This window comes from Eschrichtius robustus, chromosome 3 (assembly GCF_028021215.1).
Source record: "Eschrichtius robustus isolate mEscRob2 chromosome 3, mEscRob2.pri, whole genome shotgun sequence".
Taxonomy (NCBI): Eukaryota; Metazoa; Chordata; class Mammalia; order Artiodactyla; family Eschrichtiidae; genus Eschrichtius; species Eschrichtius robustus.
Genome location: NC_090826.1, coordinates 44,309,618 through 44,323,035, shown reverse-complemented (window position 1 = coordinate 44,323,035; position 13,418 = coordinate 44,309,618). Strand labels below are relative to the sequence as shown.

General features: G+C 46.4%; 1 protein-coding gene across 1 annotated transcript in view; it reads right to left on the bottom strand.

Annotated features, from left to right (window-relative positions):
• The window catches only part of SHISAL2A (shisa like 2A), a 62,137-nt gene extending 50,308 nt beyond the window's left edge, over positions 1-11,829 (bottom strand). Inside the window, 4 exon segments of the mRNA XM_068537536.1 lie at positions 1,919-2,058; positions 8,926-9,049; positions 10,606-10,736; positions 11,798-11,829. Coding sequence (XP_068393637.1) covers positions 1,919-2,058; positions 8,926-9,049; positions 10,606-10,736; positions 11,798-11,829 — 427 coding nt within the window.
• Between the last annotated feature and the right edge of the window lie 1,589 nt (positions 11,830-13,418).

Here is a 13,418-nt window from a genome sequence, read left to right as displayed (position 1 = left end):
GGAATTACTGAGTTATAGGGTATGTACATTTTTAGTTTAAATGGACAGTGCCAAATTGCTCTACAAAGTGGTTTTACCAATTTATTCTTATCAGTGGTATATGAGAGTATCCATTCCCCCCATGTAACCTTCTCACTATTAATGTGATCCATTTTTGGATTTTTGCCAATGTAATCATTTTTAAAAAGGTATGTCATTCTTAAATTGCATTCTCCTGATTATTAGTAAGGTTGAGCATCTTTTCATGTGTGTTGGGCATTTGTATTTTTTAGTGGATTATGTTTTTCTCACTTGTTCAAAGATATGCTTATATATTCTGGATATCAATCCTGTCTCTATTTTAGATACAGTTGATTCTCATTAGTCGTTGTAGTTATGTTCTAAAAAGTCACCACAAACACTGAATTAGCGAATACTGAATTATTGCTCCTTGGGGAAATACAAAGTTAGGTTCCTGTGAGCCTCTGGTCACATTTTTGTCAGTCAATCAATATATAACTTTGTTTTGTGTGTGTTTCTGTTTAAAAACACCTTATTTGGGGCTTCCCTGGTGGCGCAGTGGTTGAGAGTCTGCCTGCCAGTGCAGGGGACGCGGGTTCGAGCCCTGGTCTGGGAGGATCCCACATGCCGCGGAGCGACTGGACCCGTGAGCCACAACTACTGAGCCTGTGCGTCTGGAGCCTGTGCTCCGCAACAAGAGAGGCCACGACAGTGAGAGGCCCGCGCACCGCGATGAAGAGTGGCCCCCGCTTGCCGCAACTAGAGAAAGCCCTCACACAGAAACGAAGACCCAATACAGCCAAAAATAATAAATAAATAAATATTATAAAAAATAAATAAATAAATACAGGCTGTTGTTAACTGACAAGAGGCTTGTGCTTATTTATAAAAAAAAAAAAAAAAACAAAACACCTTATTTAATATATATTGCTAATTCATTAACATTTAACTCATGGCCAACAGCACTATACCTCCTGTCTGAGCAAAGTGTACTGAACACATGTATTTTTTCCATAAGGCACATGACAGCCTTGTGCTGAGGAATACTAGACAGAACTTCAGCGTTAATTTGGGGGTCATTTTCAACAGCGAAACCGCCAACAAAAATCATAAAAATGCAAATATGTGGCACTAAATATACCACGAAAAGGACACTTGTTTACTGTATAAGAGCAGAAACAAGAAGGCAGAGCCTGGCCTTCCTTGTTCAACCTCAGCTGAGAATGTGTGTGATAGGGCAACTCAAATTTTTTGTTGCTCTGTGCACATCCACATCTGCACATGACCTCAAAAACACTGAAAGTATTGATTTTTGAGGTTACAAATTAATTCTAGCAAGTAGGCAAATTCACAAGTATCGAAACTGCAAATAATTAGGATTGACTGACCGTGTGTGTATTTATATCTTTGCAGTCCACTTGTTTTTTAACTTTATGTACGGTATCTTTTGTATTATTTGTATTTGATGTCTATTTGTATTTGATGTAGGCAAATTTGTCAATATTTCCCTTATTTTTAAAATTAAATATTTTATTCATGTTATTATATTCTTTAATTAGTCTGTTTCTGGAGCCTCTTTCTATTCTAGGGTTTCTCAACATCAGCACTATTGACATTCTGGGTCAGATAATTCTTTATTGTAGGGTGCTGTCCTATATATTGTAGGATGTTTAATAACATCTTCCTGTAACAGATAGGATGCTGACTATAATCAAATGATTTTGATTAACAAGGAGCACATGGAAGAGTTTGGGATGGAAATGTTCATATCATGAACTTCCTGAGAAATGTGCTGCTGCTTCAGAGTATTCCAGAAACACTTATGAGGCAAATGTTCCAAACGTCATTTCTAAATATCTCCCCTCTGCAAAGGTGCTAACCTGCTGAATACAAGGAAATCATGTGACCTCTTTCTTACCTGTAGTCTGTAAGCTTAATCCTGGGTCCAACTTTGTGTGGGGTTTTGAGCTGATGAACAGGTAACAAAGCACACAGGCGGTGACAATGAAGGCCAGGAGGACCACTGCTGCTATGGACAGGCCCACAAGAGCACCAATACTGGGGAGAGAAAACCGTAAGGGAACAGAGGGTCAGGAAAGGACTTGGGAAGCAGCATGTTATACGAGAAGTATTGTAGGTGTTATAGGAATCAGCCGACTTTAACTTTTGTTCTGTCTCTCCTTGCCTTAAACAGGCTTTCTGGGCCTAAGCATGGGAAAGAGCATCAAGTATGTGGCAAGTACTCACCATATACATAACTTGACATGGCTCAGTGTCACCATGTAGTTGGGACTCAGTATGTGTTCCCTTTCTTCTCCTCTCCTTTCCTCAACCTGCTCCCACCCCAGGAAGCTAGAGATGATCTTAAAGAGCCCTCCCCACACTGCTGTTTCTTAAAAATCAAAGGACTCCCCTGGTGGCACAGTGGTTAAGAATCCACCTGCCAATGCAGGGGACACTGGTTCAAGCTCTGGTCCAGGAAGATCCCACATGCCGCAGAGCACTTAAGCCCGTGCGCTACAACTACTGAGCCTGCGCTCTAGAGCCCGTGAGCCACAACTACTGAGCCCATGTGCCACAACTACTGAAGCCCGTGTGCCTAGAGCCCATGCTCCACAACAAGAGAAGCCACCGCAATGAGAAGCCTGCATACTGCAACGAAGAGTAGCCCCTGCTCGCCGCAACTAGAGAAAGCCTGCACGTAGCAACAAAGACCCAACGCAGCCAAAAATAAATAAATTTATCAAAAATCAAGACACATAGCAGGCCTTAGTTCAATACCCGCTGTCCTTCCAGCCTCAAGGTAATTTCTGACCCAGTCTCTAGTGGGTCATCGCACCAGTGTGGACTCCATGTCTAGAACACCTCCCTGCTGCTGGTCCCTCACCCCGCAACCTCACTGCCTCTGCCCCAAGTCAGGCCTTGGTCACCTGGTCTCCAGACAACTACCTTCTGGCTCATTTTGGGGGGGCCACTGTCTTTCCTGTTTCACATGATCTCTCCCATCATCTCCCCACATCAGAATTTTATCTGTCCTTGAAGGCCCATCTCAAATGTCTCCTCCTCAATGCTTTCCTTGGTGCTCTTTCTCTCTCCTTTCTTCTTCCAGGCCAGGCCCACCCAGCCAGGACACCTACTCTGGACCTTTAGCACTTCCTACTTGGTCAGGCAGCCCAATGTGGTAGGGAAAGAACAAAGAGCTTTGGAACTCTTACAGACCCACCTGGTTTAGGACCCAGGTCTGTACCTAACTCGATGTGAGATCTTGATGAAATTACTTAGTCTTTTGAGCCTCAGCTTCTTTGTCTGAAAAGTGAGAATGATCAAAACACAGCACCTCACAGGTGGTAGTGAGGATGAATGATATACATAATATTCTTGGTGCATAGAAGTTCAACATATTCCTCATGTGTTCTTTGTAGGGAGACTGAGACCATGTTTAACTGGCTTTGTTCTCTCCTTGTACAAGCTCCAGCACATAGTAGGCACTTAGTAACTATTATTGAGTACCTACTTTGTGTCAAACACTGTGGGATGTTCTCCCAATAGTAAGGGATAGGTAGCACCAGGATTGTTTGTGTGTGCTTTCTGCCTGTGATTCCTGCAGCTTTTCTGCCCACACCCCCACCCCCAGCCCTGACCCCAGCCTCAGATTCCTGCCTTTGCCATTTCTGTTGGATCTCACTCCCAGCTAGCTGATGGCTAACTTCCACTAAACAGAAACACCTTAGAGCTTTGGAGAGTCTGTTTTCCCAAGGCTAAATAAATTATTGGATATCCCTGCAATGGACTAGTATAGAGCCATTAACAACATGTTTTCAAATAATATTTAAGATCAAGGATAAATTCTGATGAGATAATGTTAAGTGAAAAAAGCAGGACCCACTACTAATTATATAGTGTAGTCCTAACTTAAATAAATAAACATAACATATACATGCATAACATAACATAGGTAAGTTTGGATGGAAATACACTAAAATGCTAAGGGGCTGTCTCTGGGAGTAGTACAGGCTGTGATGTCCTGTCTGTGTCCCATTGAGTCTTACAGTTGTGAAATATTCTGGCCAGGGTTTCAAAAGCCCACAAATGTATCTCTTTGTCTGAGGGCTTTCTTGGGCCCAGAACAGTCTCTGTCTGCACGTTGAACAGGTCAAAAGTACAGGAAAATTAATGCCTCCCTTCTCCCACCAGCACACAGCCAATGACTGACAGAAATTGGTATGTAAATACCCAGCTTCCTGGCCCTCAGATGGGATGACTCTGAAAGTATGTTCTACACTGGCTGGCAGAGTTCAGTAGTTTAAGCTCTGGTGGCCCTTGGTGGTGACTTGCTTGGTAACACACCATTATTAGCTCCTTCCCTTTCCCATCTCACTTCCCCACCCTGTACCAGTATTTTCTAGGATTGCTTGTCATATAAACTACCTGCCCTCAAATCCTTGTCTCCAAGTGTTCTGGGGAGTCCAAGCTAAGACACTGGATCTCTCACGGTTGCTTTCCTTTTTTGTTTCTCCTGTCCTTTCTACATTTTCCACGTTGAGCATATAGTACTTTTTAGTTCTTTAGTACTAGTTTACTACTTTTTATTTTTTATTATTTTTTTTAAATAAATTTATTTATTTGTTTATTTTTGCTGCGTTGGGTCTTCGTTTCTGTGCAAGGGCTTTCTCTAGTTGCAGAGAGCGGGGGCCACTCTTCATCGCGGTGCGCGGGCCTTTCACTATCGCGGCCTCTGTTGTTGCAGAGCACAAGCTCCAGACACGCAGGCTCAGTAGTTGTGGCTCATGGGCCCAGTTGCTCTGCGGCATGTGGGATCTTCCCAGACCAGGGCTCGAACCCGTGTCCCCTGCATTGGCAGGCAGATTCTCAACCACTGCGCCACCAGGGAAGCCCTACTACTTTTTAGTTTAGTATTTAACTAAGTATTATTTCCTTTCTTGAGATATACTCACTGTTTATAAGGCTGTTATCTGGAAGACTCGTGCTCAGGTTGGGACCACACCCTTTACAAGGGACATCCATGGGCACCTAGCTGGAAAAAGCCCTGTAAAAGTAGAATCCTTTGAGGAGTGGGTGAGCAAGCTGGGGGGATATATTCCAGATCAGCGGTCAGTCAGGTAGTGGGCACTGCTCTGATGGTCTGTCTGGGAACAGAGGAACCAGCTCCCAAGGACAGAGCTGGGAACAAGGGAGGGTCCAAGGGGGAAAATCTGTACTCAGTATAAGATGAACTTCAAATGATCAGAGTTGTCCCATGGTGAATGTACTGCCTCAAGAGGTGGTAAGTTTCTTATTGTCCGACAGGTTTGCGCAAGACCTGTATGAATCCACCTTTCAATGAAGTTAGAGATTCCTGCCTATGATGGGAAATTGGATTGAAGAGCTGCTAGCCTTCTAGGATTTCACAGATCTATGACTCTGAAAGATAGGTAACCCACCGTGACTTCTAGGAAAGAACTGGAGGGATGGTCTAACATTTGTTAGGGTTTTTGAGTCAGACAGTTCTAAGTGTGAATCCCGGTTCTCTCACATATAAGCTGAAAAATCCTTCACCTTTTGAGCTTCATTTTCTTCATTCATAAAAGTTACTATATCACCAAGTGTCCATAAAGATTAAATGAGATAGTGTATATACAGTGCCTGACCGCCAGTTCTGCCCTCCAGCAAGGCTGCTGCCTTTGGCTCACATCCTGATAAAAAACAGAACTACTGATAAAGGATGTTTGGAAAGTCAGCCAGACATGTGATAGCACCAGCTGCTTCTCCACAGGGAGTCTTCATTTCCTGAGACATGCTTTTTTTTAAAATAAATTTATTTATTTTATTTATTTATTTTTGGTTGCGTTGGGTCTTCATTGCTGCACGTGGGCTTTCTCTGGTTGCGGTGAGCAAGGGCTACTCTTTGATGCAGTGCGTGGGCTTCTCATTGCAATGGCTTCTCTCGTTGCGGAGCATGGGCTCTAGGGGCATGGGCTTCAGTTGTTGTGGCATGTGGGCTCAGTAGTTGTGGCTCACGGGCTCTAGAGCACAGGCTCAGTAGTTGTGGCGCACGTGCTTAGTTGCTCCGCAGCAGGTGGGAGCTTCCTGGACCAGGGCTCGAACCCGTGTCCCCTGCATTGGCAGGTGGATTCCTAACCACTGTACCACCAGGGAAGTCCTGAGACATGCTTTTAAAGACAGCAATTCTCCTTGAGCACTATCCAAGGAAACAGTGTTTACCTGCTGATTTTCATGTTTTTAAGGGCCAGCTTTCATGAAAAGGGCCAAATGGAGTCCAGAACAAAACAAGGTCTCCACCCTGCAATGGCAGAGCTCTGACATCCCATGCCGGAAGGGTTGTTACAGGGTTTGGAGTACACTGATCACCTAATGTCCTGAGGACCCCAGTTCCCCTCCTCCACTTTGCAATTGTCAGTGATGTTTATGAACCATATTATAGCCATGCCTAGGAAGAGTCAGCCCTGCAGGCTAGAACCTTTCAGCTGCCCTTGGGGTCATAGAATGGAAGCACACAACATGCAATGTGACCTCAGAGATCACCCCATCCAACCCTCTAGCTCATTGTCTGAGCCACTAAAGCACTCTATGTCTCAGGAGGGTCCAAGGCAAGGAGAGGGACCACAAGGGGTGTATAGGAAAGGAGGTGGTAGTAGTGGGATGGGATCCTGGCTGGGTGCTGAGGGGTTTACTCATGTCTGTGTCTCCAAGTGCTACAACAGTGTCCAGAAGACAGCAGAGGGTCAGTGAGTATCTTTTCAAGTGATCTGAGTAGAGCAGGTTATGAGAGCCAGGCTAGATTTAGACATTTGTGCAGCAGGTAAAGCCTGGGCTTGGGACCAGACAGGCCTGAGTTTTCATCCCAGTTCTGCCACTTCCTCTCACTGGGGTACTCTAAGATAGTAACTTAACCTCTTTCAAGTTTTCTCATCTGTAACATGGAGAGAAGATGTGCCAGGGTTGTGAATGTGTGAATGCATCTAGCCCTTGGATGGTGTTAGGTAATGTTCTTTAAATCTCAGTCTACCATGACATTGCTGGAAGATCTGGGACAATTCACTTTCATATTCTGAGCTTCACTTTCCCCACCTATGAACCAGGGAAAGGGAACTCCCTTTTATTGAGCACCTACTATATGCACTAGTCACTTTCACATGCATTATTGTACTTAATCCTCACAACAATTCCATGAGACAGATATTAGTATTGCCATTTTAAAGATGACAAAAGAGACTCGGAGATAATTTGCCCAAATTCACATAGCTAATAAGGGACAGAGCCAAAGTTTGGACCAGGTTCTAACCAGCCCCAAAGCTCCACACTGCTTCCATACCTCAAAGGGAGGTCAGCGCTGTCATATTTCAATACTCAGCTCAGTACTAAGTACACAGTGGGTCTTCAACAAATACTCCATTGTTATACTATAGATGCACGTCATATCTCTTTAAATGGACTGTGAGCGCTTCAGAGAGGGAATCATTGACTTCTGTATCTCTAGTGCCTAGCCTAGCACCTGGCACAAAGCAAAGGCTGTAATGAATGAATGAAAATATGGATGAACAGAGAATATATGAATATAATTCCCCAGGTGACAGCAGCCAAATGTGCAGGATCTGAAAACCTGGCCCTCTGAAAATCCTTTGGAATTACAGATTGAGCAGTCTAGAAAACCAATAATATCTGTAATTGTTAGTGGCATATGCCAAGTTGATTTTACCTCTTGATCTCATTTGGTCCTTGCCCTAGTCAGAAATCATCCTCCCCATCTGATAGATGAAAAGACAGAGGCTCAGAGAGGTTTTAGAGGCAGACTGTCCTTTCCCACCCAGCAGGCATACAGCCTCTGGTCACATACCTCCAGAGACAGGAAGATCACTGTCTACTGAGGCAGCCCACTCCATTTTTGTTGATGCCTGTTTCCCAGAGCAGGCTCAGGGTCAGGTCCTATTCTCTGGGTGAGGCCTTTGGAGACCCACAGAGATGGAGACCTGTTGCCCTCTCAGTCCCACACTTAGGTTCCAGGAATGTCAGCACTGGCCTAACCACCTGCTTCTCTGAACTAGTGGGGAAACTGAGGTCCTGTGGTGGGGATTCACCCAAATTACACTAATCTGGCTTCTGCAGTGGCATTATGTCATTGTCTCATTATGAACTTGGAGGCAACTCTGAGTCTCTGGTCTTCTGCCTTAGCTCAGAACTCACCACAGGGTCTGGCATTGCTAAGGTCTCAGGAGGGGGTGGCTGAAAGAATGACTCAATATGAGGGGGAACAAAAGAATTGAGGTTGGGCTGAGGCTCGGGTTGAGTTGGGGTGTAGCATCAGGTGAGGTATTAAGGCTTGAGAGTGAGGTTTGAGTGTAGGTCTAGGTAATGTTTGGAGTGGGGTGGGGAAGGAGAGCTGAGGTGGGGTTGCAGGGAGGACTGAGGCGGAGGTTAGGGCTGCTGATAGAGTAAGTACTGGGGAGTGGGTAAGGTCAGGGGTGAGGCTGATGATGGCATTAGGGAGGGGACCCTGGTGGGTACTTGGATAAGGGAGGAGTTTGGGTATCCTGTGAAGGCTGCAAGATGGGAGTTTGCTGTTAGGCTGGGGCTTGTTATGTAATTTGAGGTTGGGTGGATGATGACGTCTGCAGTGGGGATGAAGTGAAGGTTTTTCAGGGTGGAGTTGGTGTGAGGTTCAAGGATGGATCTGAATAATGGTTGGGTCAAAATGGGGGAATGGAGCGGAGAAGCGGCCGCAGGGGGAGCTGGGTTGGTGACAGGGCGAGAGCCTGAGGGGGTAACGACTGGGTGGGTGTCGGTGCTGACGTTGTGGTGGGCACCTGGATGAGGACTGAGGCTTTAGCAGGCGGCTGGGCCGAGGATGGAGCAAGGGGGCTAAGACTGGAGTGGGGTTCTAGGTGGGGTTAGGGCCAGGGCCAGTACCTGAGCCACCACGTGCAGCTATGCTCGCAGGGGAAGAAGCTGTGCGGGTCGTCGCAGCAGTACTTGTGGTCGCGGAAGCCGCAGCAGAAGACGGACGCCGAGAGACGGACGGACGGAGACAGAACTGAGCCCGAGAAAGATACAAGGAGAGAGGCAGAGATAAGCAGAGAGACAGAGATTGACGCAGAGACGAGGAAGACACAGCGAGGGGCGCGGAGACGCAGCGGTTAGAGACCTAGAGTCCCCGAGGACGGAGGGAGGCGACCAGGTACGCCGACAGGGCTCGGCAGGAGGGGAGATGGAGGAGGGAGAGGGCGGGAGGAGGAAGGCGTGGAGAGCGGCGGGAAGGCGGGCGGGAGCCGGGAGGAGGGAGCCGCCCGCGTCTCTGCCAGCGTCCCCCACCGACCCCACTACGTTCCCAGTTTATGCACTAGGGCGCTGGGTGCTCAGAGAGACAGCCCATGTCCGGGGTGGCAGAGTGGGAATCGAAGCCACCGGCTCGGATTCCACACCTGCGCTGAGCACCCGCCCTTGTGCTAGGCGCTGTGCGGCTCAGTCCCAGGCTAGTGAAGGACACAGACAGGGGACCTGCCATCGACCACACAGTAGGGTCAGTATAGGGATGGTCAATACACGACCTCACTTAACCTTCACAACAACCCAGAGGACCAGGGATTTTCATACTCATTTTATAACTGAGAGCTTAGGGTCAAATGAAAGTCATTTTCCGGAGATCTTAAGCCCATGGGATTTTAACGTGGGTCTGTCTTGTTCCCAAGCCCTTGCTCTTTCTGGGGTTCTCGCAGCGCCTCTTTTCCAGTGACTTTTATATGTTGTCATCCTCTGGCTTCCTTGCCTGCCACTTCCTTTCCCTGAGCAGCTAACGCATGCACTGACATGTTCACGCTCCCCTGTTCATACTCTGCCACACTGGCCTAGGACAAGGGGGGCTAGTGGATGTCCAGGTGGTAACTCCACCCAGCAGGGAGCAAAGCCAACACACCTCTCCATTCTCACACATCATTTCTAGATCACAAGGTCAGTGTTCTCACTAGGATCAGAGAACCACAATCTGAAGGAACTGTATGGAGCCTTTGGAGACTGCCTGTCTGCCCTCTCAGGGTACACTGGGGAAACCCAGGCTCTGAGAGGTGCACAGTATGGCCCAATTACACTGAACCAGGACTAGGGACTGCTGAACTTTAGTTGTCAATACTTCCCATGCAGCCAATCACAGGGTGTTGGGGCTGAAAAGGACCTATGGGTCATGTAATCAGTTGCTGAGTTACAGCTGGCATTAAAAAAAAAAAAAATTTAATGGAATAGAAAATGTGTACTGCAAATAGCAAAGTTAAGTATTCCTTCATAAAATGTTTGTTTCATTTACATGTGTCTCTATGTACTGTGGTCCAGATCACAACGTAAAATGCATTTCTTATTTTGAGTCAGGTCAAAAAGGTTTGAAAGCCACTGAATCTGACACCTCCCATTGTACAGATGGGCAGGGACTCACTCAAGATTACAAAATATTTAGCTCTCCTCATTTCTCACAGCAGTGGGTAGAGTAGGAAATAGCTAATGTGATGCCTTGGAAGTCCCTAATTCCTCCATCCCTTGCTTTCAGTGTGTATGGGATAAATCATGGGCATCAGGGGATCTGGGCTCAAGCCCTAGCTCTACCCCTTCTCTGCTTTTTCTCTCTGTGCTTCAGGTTCCTTTTCTTCATCCAGGTCAGCTCCTCAGATACTGATGTGTGCCATGCCTTGACCTGGGCTCTGGGGCCCCTGAGAGAGATCAGATCTGGGTCTGCCCTGGAGAAACACAGTATAGTGGGGGAGTTGGACAGACGATCACAGGACACGGCAGTGAAGGGGGAAATTCAGGGACCATGGCCACAGAGGGATCACCATCTGAAGGAGAAGGGAAGAGTTTTGAGGGGGTAGTGTCTTCAAGGGTCACTGTAAGGTCAAACATGAAAACTGGAAGGAATTGTTATTATCCTCCAGAAAATTCCTCCCCTCAGCTGTGAATCTCTGGAAACTGGGAACTGGATGACTACTCTAATGGAGGTGCACTTTGGCCTCTTTATCAGATGGAGAGCAAAGAGAAAGGGTGGAGTCCTGTGGAAGGATCGAGGTCTCCTGGAGACATGGGATTCAGCTATGAGGTGCAAAGCACTCTGCTCTGGCTTTTGGCAAAATTGGGAAGCTGTCAACAGTTTCCAAAGCCCTTTTCCAGCCAAGAATTAATTTGTTCCTCCAGCAACCCTGTGGAGTGAGCCAAGCAGGGATGATCGTGCCCCTGAGAGAAATAACAAGGCCAATGTCACAAAGCAGCCAGTGGCCCAGGCAGGACTAGTATCCATGTCTGTCTAGCCAAGGGTCCTCTCTGGCAGTCTGATGAAGACTATGGTCCCCTATTCAGAAGAATATTTTTAACTACAAAAAGTAAATTACTTAGGATTACAAAGGATACCAATTATGTAGAATCATTATCAAAATAGTTATTTTGTGAATTAGTTCTTTTTTAACATTAAATAATGAGATAGAGATTCGTCTATTAACTATTGTAACTTTGAGATGGTGAATGAGTCTAAACAGTATTTCAAGATATTGCTACTGTAATGCAATACAAAAATAACTGATTTCTATTGGTGACAAAGTCACAGGTTCTGCTAATACTGCTGTGATTTGTTGCTTACATGCATGATAGAAGGAAATGCTAAATTTGACTTAGAGGTAGTGAAAACAAGGATGTAATCTTTTTCAATCCAAGTTCATGGACCTCTCCCATGCTGAACTCTATCAATGGACCCCTTGGGCTCTTTGGAATCTATGCTAAAATCTTCTACCCCTTCTGGTCTAGAACCTACTCTAATGCCTGTTCCTTCATCATGTGCGTCATGTTTCTTCCTACAGACACTTACTGCAGACCTACTATGTGCCAGGCAGTTTCCCGTCTTGCATGTCATGTAGTCCTTGAAAACTTTCTTTGAGGTAGGTGTTTTTCTTCCCATTCTGCAGGGAAGGTAACTGAGACTCAGAGAGGTCAAGTGATTTATCCAAAGCCACACAGCTAGTAAATAGACCCCTCCTTCCTCCCAACCTGAGGTCTGGGGGCCAGAGTCTCCAACCAGAGGGGAAGGAAAGTGTAGGAGGGAAGAGTGAGCAGGGAGAACTCACATTTATGGAGAACACACTGTGAACTAGAAATTGTGCTCTGTGCTTTTCATAGTCTCCTTCAGTCCTCACAACTCTGTGCAGTATTACTCTCTTAATAAAAATAAAAATAATTAAATATGTACATATTTATTTTAAAACAACAAATTAGAAAATTAGATAAACCAAAAGCAAAAATATCACCCATTACCTCACCAGGTAGAAATATCTATTAATACTTTGATATGGAGTCTTCCAGATACACACATACACACATAATTTTGCACCCACTCTACCCATAGGAAAACTGGACCCAGAGAGGTTAAGTAACTTGCTTAAGGATATACAAGTAATAAGCTACAATCACCTGCGGTGTGACCTTAGGCAGGTCACTTTCCCTCTCTGCATTAGGGCAGTAGTGAAGATGGAAGAGCATGAAGCCTGGCACCCAGCCAGCCACAGTAACTGGAAGCCCCTTCTGCGTGGTTCTCAAAACAATGCGCTCTAGACCTGGCAGCCTTGCTCCGGAGCCCGGTCCTCAGGGGTCCGGAAAGAAACGCCCCTCGCTGTCGTGGGCCGCGCAGCTCGGTGACCGAAGTCCACGGAGGCTGAGAACCCGGGCACAACCCGCGGTGAGGGCTCGGTTCGCTCACTGGGTGGTCTGCCTGGAGTCCTTGGACTCTGGACGCAGCGGAGCACCCCCCTCTCCCCTTGCCCTACTGCCTCCAGCTGTAACCGCCCGACGCCCCTCCCCGATGGCTCTCTCCATCCCCGACCCGGCTCGGCTCCGGTGCCAGCTTGCAGGTCACCGCAGCTGGAGAAGCAAAGAAAGGACGCTGACGTGCATTAAGCGCAAGTGCCAGTTCCTCGCACGACCACTCCCCTGATGCCCAAGACTGATTCTTTCCCTTCTTTTCCAGAATGAGGCTCTTGCGTCTTATCCTGAGAGAACTGGCTTTGCCACGTTGGAACATGAAATCCAGGGACAAACCGGACTGAGGCTCAGATCTCCTGATACCAGCTAGGCTCTCCCCCAACTCTAAGTGGTTACTCTTTGGGTTTAGGTTTTCGTTAGTTTGCTGTTTGTTTGTCTTCCTATGAAATCTTTAAAACACACAAACAACATAAAGAATAATACAAGAACCACCCATGTACTACTCAAATTTAAGAAATAAAAAATTTGATCAATCCTGTTTGAAGCCCCACTCCTGCCCTCCATGCTCCTCCTTCCCCACATAAGTATTCTCCTGAATTCAGTGTTTATCATCCCCATGCTCTTATTCATGCATTTATCACATACATATGGATCTTTGAACAATGTATGAAATTGCTTTA